General features: G+C 33.0%; 2 protein-coding genes across 4 annotated transcripts; both read left to right on the top strand.

The window, feature by feature from the left end:
- The first annotated feature begins 2,596 nt into the window (after positions 1-2,596).
- On the top strand, positions 2,597-6,099 carry LOC130645565 (copper homeostasis protein cutC homolog). 2 transcript variants are annotated; one of them, XM_057451592.1, is made up of 8 exons: positions 2,597-2,721; positions 2,960-3,019; positions 3,246-3,414; positions 4,012-4,052; positions 4,159-4,194; positions 4,617-4,750; positions 4,952-4,979; positions 5,669-6,098. In XM_057451592.1, exons 1-8 carry the CDS (start codon positions 2,670-2,672, stop codon positions 5,881-5,883), a joined length of 735 nt encoding a protein of 244 aa, XP_057307575.1. In that variant the 5' UTR covers positions 2,597-2,669; the 3' UTR covers positions 5,884-6,098. The 2 variants fall into 2 exon arrangements, with proteins under 2 accessions (XP_057307575.1, XP_057307576.1); XM_057451593.1 differs by having other exon boundaries at positions 2,612-2,749; positions 5,669-6,099.
- A 578-nt stretch (positions 6,100-6,677) lies between these two features.
- LOC130645562 (phospholysine phosphohistidine inorganic pyrophosphate phosphatase-like) lies at positions 6,678-9,323 on the top strand. 2 transcript variants are annotated; one of them, XM_057451590.1, is made up of 6 exons: positions 6,678-6,938; positions 7,220-7,555; positions 8,127-8,190; positions 8,259-8,351; positions 8,692-8,783; positions 9,058-9,323. In XM_057451590.1, exons 1-6 carry the CDS (start codon positions 6,814-6,816, stop codon positions 9,149-9,151), a joined length of 804 nt encoding a protein of 267 aa, XP_057307573.1. In that variant the 5' UTR covers positions 6,678-6,813; the 3' UTR covers positions 9,152-9,323. The 2 variants fall into 2 exon arrangements, with proteins under 2 accessions (XP_057307573.1, XP_057307572.1); XM_057451589.1 differs by lacking the exon at positions 9,058-9,323 and having other exon boundaries at positions 8,692-9,026.
- The last annotated feature ends 1,113 nt before the right edge of the window (positions 9,324-10,436 follow it).

The raw sequence follows: 10,436 nt of genomic DNA, 5'->3' as shown, positions 1-10,436 counted from the left end.
ACTTTGATATAAAAAAGGTTTTTTGTCATGTATTTTGATACATTTTTACGTCTACGTCGTATCAATTAATATTTCGCTATTTAAAAGTGATTGCCCATCAACATTGCAGCTCCGTTTTAGGCTCATTATTGGCACCAGGAAGCAACCGGGAACGGAAGTTTAGAGTCACAAGGTGCATTGGGTGTGATGTATGAACATGGCATAGCAGTTAAAAAGAGCAAAGAAACTGCATTCAAATGTTTCAAATCAGCGGCGGAGAAAGGAAATGTATATGCAATGGGAAATTTGGCGCTGCATTACTATCGGAATAAAATGTTCACAAGTGCTTGTGATACAGCAAAACGGTAAGATGTGATGCTGATAGTCTTCTCTCTCAGATTAAGCATGATGATCGCTAATTTTAGTGCCCTCAAAGTCATAAAAAGCTGTATTTAAAAGCTAGATAACTAAGTAGAGAAATTATATCAAGAAAAACATCCCCAGGCTCATATGTATTATTTATACAAGACCAGCTCATAAACTAAAGCTCGCTTTAGTATATCTTTAACTGCAGAGGGCGACATTTTTTATTTTTTTATTTTCTCGGTCTAGAGTTGGTTCACTGCAAGATACAGCGTCATTATCTCGTCAAACAAATTGTTTAGAAGCCTATGTAAAGAAGGGTATTGCTTTGGGTTGCTTTATTTACGGTCGTTGTCTGGAAAAAGGAGTTGCAGAGACAAAAGAAGCTGGAGAGATTCGAAAATGGTATAACAGAGTAAGTCAACATGTGCTCTTTGATTTATGATTTTATTTATCCACTCATTTTTTCATTCTTTATGCGTTTTTTATCTATACATTGACTATACACATTTTTTATAAGCAAGTTTTTTACGTTTGTAAAGGTTAAATTTTGATTTCAGCTCTAATGTTCTGAGTGTAATCCAGTTACCTCCCGTTAACTCGAACCTCAAAGGAACCAAGGAAAATATTTGACTTCACGAATGTTCAAGTTAAGCGAAGCTCTCGTGAAGTCAAATTTAGTGTAAAATAGGATTTCCTAGATTTTGTTTGATTGCCACGTTTATGTTTTGGTTGGTTGCCTTTTTAAAATTTTAGCCTGTCTAGTTGTTTAGCAGCTGTGCAATTTTGACCCCAAATCTTAGATTCATTTCTTACCAAATCAGCTACTTATAAAAAATGTTAAACCTGTTTTCAATTTGTTTAAGTGTAAAGGAGACTAATACTTGCAGTATACGGGTTTCTTTTTGTAAAAATTAAGCTAATGTTATTTTCATCTTCGAACAATTCTTCCATTTTAGGCTTGTCAGTTTGATGCTGATGTTGGTCAAGAGATGCAAGATTTGGTTACGCATGGAAAGTTATAATGTTTTTATAGTTATGACTAAATTTAGTTTTAACTTAAGACAAGAAATGAGTCGCTGTAATAAGTAATGTTGAACTCCAACTATTTATATCTTTAACGTGAAAATTGTTTATCCAACATTACTTCTATTCTGTCGTTCTGTAGTTATAACGTTTTATTATCGTTAAATATCGATATATTGATAAAATAATCGCTACTTTTACGATACGTGCATCTTTATAATCGTGTGTTTAAGCGCAAATTAATCCCTTAGAAATAAGAGCATGCTGCAACAGGTAAAATAGTTATTTTCTTATTTGATTTTCATGTTGTTGTAGATATCGTTTTATATTAATAATTTATGTCTTAACAAGAGTTAATTTTATTAGCGGAAATAGTTAAACCTTTTGTTGGCAAACATGTAGCTTACTCGTTTGTTTTTTTTAAAATTTTTAAGTTACTTGCGTAACATAGCTAAACTTTTGGTAATTAGTTTGGGATATTGAATGAATTTTTTTTACAGACAAAATAAACCATTTTTAAAAATTACATTTATTTCTCGGTAAATCTCTTCGTTATTATAAAAAAAATTTGCGTTTGAATTTTATTTTTTCAGATCTTTTTTTCAGACGTAACTTTACTTCAGTTTAAGAAACACGCAAAATTTTAACACTACGAATGTAAAAAGTGTGCATATTATAAATATTTGATAAAGTAGATGTGAATGATTAACTACTTAAAAAATTATTTATTTTTGTGCATGATGAAAAGGTTAATATATATTTGTACCTAACTATAAATTGTCTTTCTTTCATATGCATTTGTAACGTTATAATATGATGTGAAAGTTGCAAAATTTATGTGCAACATTTTCCTACTAAGGCACTTCATGAAACCATTAAATAAACGCAGGTTTTGTCAGCTCGCTCTTTTGAAATTCACATTCCTCTTTTCCTAACATTTTTAAGTTTAAATATATTATATATGATACACCGGGAAGCCAATATAGTGAATAATGAGGACCCCTTGTTTGCCCTGCCTGAACTTGCGCGATCTAGACTAACTCTATCTGTTACAACTCAGAAAAGAACAACTGAAATAACTGGTATAGATTGAATGCTAAGAAGGTAACGAAAGGGTTCTTCCAACAATTTGGTTATGCACGGACTATAACTATTTTGCATCTTAAATACCTTGTCATATTGTCATGTCGTACATATTGTAGTTGTATGGTAAAATTCATTTTGACGCGTTTGTACTCGTTTTGATAGATTTAGATCTAATTTTTAAAATCAACCTGCACAACTGGAATAAATGTGTTGTTATGGAAATTTGTATCGACTCAGTTGAATCAGCAATCAATGCAGAAAATGCAGGTAGGTAATCAGAGTAGTTCGCCTTTATGTGAGTTGAAGTTGCCATATGACAAGGAAATTTACTTTTATTTTTTTGAACGAGAAATCTAACAGCGAAATATGTTTGCTAACGAACATAAATAATTATCTACTATTGAATTCTAGACACGTGTTTTGTTTTAGAATGATTTAAAAAAAAACATTTTTAAAGAATTTAACTAAAAACTATTCCTCCAGTATTTACTGTTTTTTATAACAGGTGCCAGCAGAGTTGAGTTGTGTAGTAATTTAATGGAAGGTGGGACAACTCCCTCATTAGGTCAGTTAGTGTATTTACTTTGTATGTTGCGTTTCTTTGTTTGTTGTTTGTTTGTTTGTATAAACTGTTTCTTAAATTTATGAAGCATATCAGCCAACACTCTTCTGTGTATATGCTGTACAGTAATAAATGTTGTACGAGATCAGAGTTGCGTACAACGACCCTCTCTTCTATGTTTTGAAATGATTTGAGTCCTTTCTTCAGACGAATTTATGTTTCTCGTTAGGTGTTTTCCAAATTGTTAAGAAGAAAACTTCCATACCTGTTTTTGTCATGATTCGACCACGTGGTGGAGACTTTCTCTACTCCGACACAGAGTTCGAAGTAATGAAAACTAATGTGAAGATATTTAAACAACATAATGCAGACGGCTTTGTGTTCGGTATTTTAACAAAGTAAGGAATCCTTGTTTTTTATTTTTGTTTCTTTTTTTAAGTAATCAGGACTTCTTACGACATTTTTAACCATGTGCTATAAGAGAAGAATATTTGGTGTAGATTTGATTTTGTGTTAAACAACTTTGATCATGTGGCTTTGGGGCGCATTTTTCGTCAAAATAATTGATAGTGAATGAACGATATATTGCAATCTTGCAGATTTTTCTTTACTAAATATAACTTGATTTTCAAAATTTTTAATCAATTGTCAAATTCAATCTACATTTTCGATTCGATTCGGCAGAATTAATTCACGCAAAGCATACAATATTCGCCAATCACAATTGATGAATTTTGTTCTTAACTAGACGTTGATTTAATTTGGCGAATGATGGCCGAAGAGTATAGTTTAGAATTTCCTTGAATTTTTACAATAAACTATACGTTGGATGGGGCTCAATTTTGATTAGCGATCTTTGACAAGTCCTTCTTGTATTCTGCAATATATAAAATGACTTGTCCTACGAAATTCGTTCTATTAGCTTGCGATTTTTCACACCGGACTTTTTTATCTTTTCAATAAGGGTACAATGCATGTAAGTGTTTTTCTTCTAGAGATGGTGAAATTGATTTAACTAGAAATAAAGAACTGATTGGTGAGTAGTTACACCTTAATATTCCAACCAACTTAAAGGACATTTGTGATTTTTTTCAACATAGTTTAACTACACAGTCTAAATCATATCACTTATATATTTTTAGATCTGTGCAAACCAAAACCTGTCACCTTCCATAGAGGTAACTAAAGCCGAAAGTCCACTTCAATCACAAAGAACAATGTTCTTGGAGCTGTGCGATCTTGTTTTTGAGCGGTACAATATCTACTAAAAACAGAAATGTCGCACAAACTCATTGGTAAAAATCTGTAGTACGCTATTCACCGCAGGCTCTTTCAGTGCTTTCAAAAAAGTTAAAAAAATAATTTTTACTTTTGAAGCAAACAGCGCAGGCAAGAGCTCGTAAACATTGCTCAATATTGAGCACTTTGATATGTGCGTCTTGGATTTCGTCTTAAATGTTTTAGGTGTACTTATGGAATTAAAACATTGAAACAATTGTAATGACCTGGCGAAAAAGTGGAAATAGTGCGCTTTCGTACTCAAAAAAGCGAAAAGTATTTCCATTACTATACTAGCATTTTGTTTGTTTGATTGTTTCAGCATTTGATGTCGTGTGTGACGGCGACAAAGCATTGGAAGATGTTATAAGCCTTGGCTTTACTCGTATTCTTACAAGCGGAATGGAATCAACTTGTTTGGAAGGTCTACCGAATTTAACTCATTACGTGAAAAAGGTAGCCAAGATATTAGTAAATACACTGAAATGTTGTTATACGTCTAGTTTGACTCGATTGTTCATGTATTTTGACTTCTTTACTGGCCGTGGTATTTTTACGTCTTCTAAACGTGAAGTGAATTAGTTTAACGCGCAAATGTTTTATTGAGTGTGTTTTGGGAGATTTTTTTGTTTATTTGTTTGCATAATCATTTTTTAGGCTAACGGTAGAATTACAATCGTACCAGGTATTTTATTTTTACTTCATTAGCAATATATATACCACTTCATTAGCAATATATATACCACTTATTTAGCAATATATGTACCACTTATTTAGCAATATATGTACCACTTCATTAGCAATATATGTACCACTTATTTAGCAATATATGTACCACTTCATTAGCAATATATGTACCACTTCATTAGCAATATATGTACCACTTCATTAGCAATATATGTACCACTTCATTAGCAATATATGTACCACTTATTTAGCAATATATGTACCACTTATTTAGCAATATATGTACCACTTCATTAGCAATATATGCACCACTTCATTAGCAATATATATATATAAGATCTTAAACATCGGCAAAAATTGACTGGCGTAAATCAAAAGATTATCGTTAGCTCGTCAGCATTCGATTTAAAATGATCATGTAATTTAGCTCTAACTAGCTAATTTATTTGCAACCTATATCAAATCCTTGACCATAATAATCCCCTTGATGTTCAAATCAGCGAGCTCTCTAAAAGTCATTACTAAGAATTAACTAAACAGACTGGAAGTAGTTCGCGTTAATAAAACCTATTCTCAGTGATAAATAACGCTTACAAGTTCTAAAAGTGTCAGTATGTCTAAACGACACATGCGATCTGCTTTCTCTCGTCTACATCTAATAAACTCGTAAATCTTTTCTTATTACAGGTGGTGGAATCAACGAACGAAATGTAGAACGTATTTTAAGTGGAAGTGGGGCTAAAGAGTTCCATTGTTCAGCGCGATCTAGCCGCCAATCTGATATGGTTTATCGTAGAAATGACATTCACATGGGCGCTGCTTTATATCCTGCAGAATACTCCTTAAAAGCAAGTAACACAGAAAGAATTAAATTTATGCTCAGTTTACAAAAAAGTATTTAGTCTTGATTCGAATAAGTTTTTATGATAACATTTTGGAATGAAAGAAGCTAAAAGAAGATTGCGTAAACGATGATTGCGGTGGATGAAAGTTTTCTTCAGAATGAAAACATAAACATTCATTTCATAATTTTGTAACACCAGTTGTATAATTATTTTTATCAAAAATTAGTTTTCTCGCAAAGGAAAAGATGTAAGAAGATAATTCTAGGACGACATATTATGTTAAGCTGGATCTAAGGTAGGCGAAGTATTTTGTGCATACCAGGAAAAAGATTCTAATCGGCTAGCGAAAATCAATGAAATTAGGTAATAAATTATACATTTAGTTGACAAAAATTTTTGCAAGTCAATCAAGATGACAAAAATCACTTTGTTATAAATATTGGAACTAATAGAGAACCAGTTTTGGGTGGTTTTTAAAAGTGGGTACGTCCTTGATATTTTATTTTACGAACAGGGTAGTCTTAACCTCGCTTAATTGAATTATAAAGCCTCGTTATGGTGGCTCCCGAAAAAGCTTCTTGGTTTCCTGACCTTTTCTAAAATCATCTAACTACCATGGCAACTTAGCACTTTAGCAATGGTGTTTTAGGCAGGTGTCCGTTATAAGGTTTTTCGTGCTTGCACGGCTTCCGTAGTTTTAGCGTTTTCTAATATGCTAGATAAGCTGTGTACTGCAGTACAAAAAAAACCCGAAAAACTGATCACTGTAGGTGTTTAAAGCGGAAAGCATGTAAGGTAAACTATATATCTATAAATACAAAACGACCATCAAGAGCGTTACTAATAAGTAGCTATATCCAGACGTCAGTGACTCCTATACTTTTAACACCAACCTTGTCCCCAGGACCTCTGCGTAAGGAACAAAGTTTCTAAAACTCGTGTAACTAGTATTACTTGTAGAAGATTCAGTAAAACTATAAACACATCATGTCATGTCCATCTTGGTTACAACATCCATTGAAAGGTTTACTCTTGGATATTTATGGCGTGTTGATTAACAGTACCGATGCTGGTCCCAAATTAATAGATGGGTCATTAGATGCTGTGCAAAGGTATGTTGAACAATTTGTGTAATGACTTTAACATGTGTAATTTAGATTAATATGCCACCAATCAACCTTTTAACGGGCGCGTATTTTGTAAACTTGACTGTGGTGCTGTTTGTGTTTTTTTCGGAAAAACCATAAATTTTATTTCCCTAATGGTGATGTGTTTTAAAGTATAGAATCGTCGTTGTCCTTTTTGCAATTTTTGAATCGTTTTTGTGTTGTAAATATTTTGCGATTTCAGCCTACTAATTAACCTCATTTTCAGTAAATTTTGTTTTTACTAGACTAAAATCTGCTTCGATTCCTCTTCGCTTCTGTACAAATGAATCACAGCTATCGCAAGAGAAAGTAGTGGAGCGTCTTCGCTCACTTGGTTTTCCTGTGGAAGCACATGAAGTATTCTCGCCCATCCCAGCTGTCAAAAACATTTTGCATAAAAGAAATCTCCGTCCATATACAATACTTCATGATAATGCGAGAGATGTCTTTAATGAATTCGATCATGCAAATCCGAATTGTGTTGTTATTGGTGATGCTGGGAAAAACTTCACGTATGATGCACTAAACGAGGCGTTCCATGTATTGATGAACCATCCTGTCTTGATCACAATGGGTTATGGGTAAATTTTTGTAGAATTGTGGGTAGAAAGTTAATTACGTTTATTGAATATTATCGATAATCAATTTAATTGGCTTAGTTAAGAAAAATTTGAAGCTAAGAAACTTTAAACTCCACATTATTAAAAATATCTTCAGTTCCTGATAAAAACGGTTTAAAAAATCTCCAGTAAACACCTATTTAATTTCGAGATTATAGGGAGGCTTTTATTAGAAGCGGGCGTTAAATAGACACCAGGCGTTTATTGAAAACCAAGAATTTTGAACATTTATTTAGTACGTACCTATATTTTCATCATAAATTCTACGCAAATAAATTACTTCAGTGGGAAAACTGTAATAAACGCTCTTTCTCAATAAAAAAAGGGAATCGTTTATTAAAGACCAGGTGCCAGGTGTTTATTAAAATTATTTAAATTAATTTTTTAGGGACGGGTGTTTAATAGAGACTTGGTTTTTAGTAAATATTAATTTTTTGAAGGGGTGGAGGGCGTGTATGGGAAACAGGTGTTTAATAGAGACTAGGTGTTATAATATTTACGGCGTAAATTTTTTTTCATTTTTCATTTTTAGAAAGTTTTACAAAGAAAATGACCAACTTGTACTGGATGTTGGAGCATTTTCTAAAGCGCTTGAGGTAGGTGTACCTGAATCCATTTCTTAGTATTAAATTATAATAAATATAATATGTCTTCTTCCTTTCAGTTTTCGTGCAATGTTACACCAACCATTGTTGGAAAACCGTCTGAAGATTATTTTAAAACAGCTTTAAACGACATGGGTGTGACTCCTAGCGAGGTGGGTGCCAATTATCATTCACACAGAATGCTTAGTAATTACTAAGATTGCTTGGTTTTATATTATGATAAACGAGCCGTTACTCGGTGAAAATAGGACTTATTTCGTACATATTCCCGGCATCGCTAGTTCGTGCATCTTTAGCACAAAGTAGCAATTTGGCTACCATTTTGACGGTTTTAAACATTCTCATGGATTGGTTAAAAATTTGGTGTATCTGTTGATTAGCCAATATTTTTTGTTTTCTTCGCATTGACTTCACAAGTTCAGAAGTATATCTCCCTAGATGAGTCTATGTAAAGTTATTATTTCAGTATTTTTGTCACTTTCTCATATCCAGGGAATGATGATTGGGGATGACATTGTTGGTGATGTTGGCGGTGCACAAAATTGTGGTATGCGTGGTGTGCAAGTGCGCACAGGAAAATACAGGTGGGGGAGTCGCCATGGAATGAATATGTTTGCTAGCAGCGATGCGCGACAGATATTTTTCAAAGCGAACTGCAAAAAACTATGTTTATTTCACAGGAGTTGTGGAAGATTCCATAAATCAGTTCTACAATATTTTTTCCATATTTTGTTTAAAGGAAAATACGAAAGGCGTGCGTATTACAAAATATACCGCAATTATTTTGTTAAGTGAAGGTGAAATCTCATGCATCACCATATTGCGTCACTTGTTAACCAATCATTGAATTATATTTAGATCAACCGACGAACCACATTTAACTGTCAAACCAGACGGTTATGTTGACAACTTGAAAGAAGCTGTTGATCTGATACTAAAATATCAACATTAACATTTTTCCTATCTTGACTGTTACCAATGTAATGTGGAAAACAAGAATCAGAGATAGTTAGCAACTTTGAAGAGCAGCGAGAGGCGGAATCGACATAAAAGCAGTTTACAACAGTTTGTGAGAAAAGGTTTTTAGATTAAATACATATTACATTTTTTTAGCTATTTATTCAGTCGATTTAATAATTTTTAATAATGAACAGTGGTTATTTCATATAGCTGGTTAAACAATCAAATAAATATGTCTAAAGAGTTGACAAGCTAGCTTATTAGAAAATGTACAAATTATGTATTCCTTGTAATGTAACCCTCAAAAAACCTCACGCTATCGCTAACACGAAGCTGAGAACACGACAATGTTGTATATTGTAAAAACTGGGAAAATGAGTTTAATTCTTTAAATGTGAACAAATTAAATAAAATATGTAAATAAAATAGGAAACATTTGTGTAACTACCTTGCTTAATTGTATGTACGGTAACAGCGTCAAAAATTGACGACATTTATTCCACCTGTCACCGTACAGACCTTTCTTTTACTAATAATAACAGGGGCAAAGATTTCGGGGACTATGTAAATATTACCCAATTTTCCTCTATAAATTTCCTGTTTACTTATTTTAGTTCTGGCATTCCTGACAAAATGGAATTAGTTGTTTTAAACACATAACTTCTTGTCATCCTTCCACTTTGTTTTAGGAAGTGCTCACTCTCCATTTTCTTATGTTCAAAAACTTTACAGCTAACTCTGTCCCTGAATTCAGTGCCGTAAAAGCCATTTTGTTTTAAGGGAGAAGGGGGGTTGCGGCCTAAATTTATAGGCATAAGGCTTTGGAAGTACCTTTAGATTGAACAACAAAGAAACAAGAATTTTAATTTCTTACACAAAACTTTTTACAGTATGCCAAGTAAACAACAGCTAAAGATTTGTTTGGGTACTCGCATTTTGGGGATCATTCCTCTCAATAATTTTTCTTATGAAATGTTGCCTAATGAAAATCATATCCAAATAATTTGTTCTGTGCTTTTAAACATGTCAACCAGGTGATTTAGTCTGTTGTCTGTCATGGTTAAGTGCAACTATGTTTTTATACACTTCAAAGCCGAAAATGATCTTTTTGTTGTGACTGGCATTACGAGAAGAGGCTTTATCACTTTCATGATTTCCGAAAAACTCTCTTTCTTCATTCGCTTATGTTTCTACAATTTTGGATTATGATTCAGTAATGTTTAACCCCCCCCCCCCCCCCCCCCCCTGACCACGTAAGAAACTTGAAGGACCAACCA

Source organism: Hydractinia symbiolongicarpus, chromosome 5 (assembly GCF_029227915.1).
Source record: "Hydractinia symbiolongicarpus strain clone_291-10 chromosome 5, HSymV2.1, whole genome shotgun sequence".
NCBI lineage: Eukaryota > Metazoa > Cnidaria > Hydrozoa > Anthoathecata > Hydractiniidae > Hydractinia > Hydractinia symbiolongicarpus.
The sequence above is the reverse complement of the archived record's forward strand: the minus strand, read 5'-3'. Positions and strand labels throughout refer to the sequence as shown.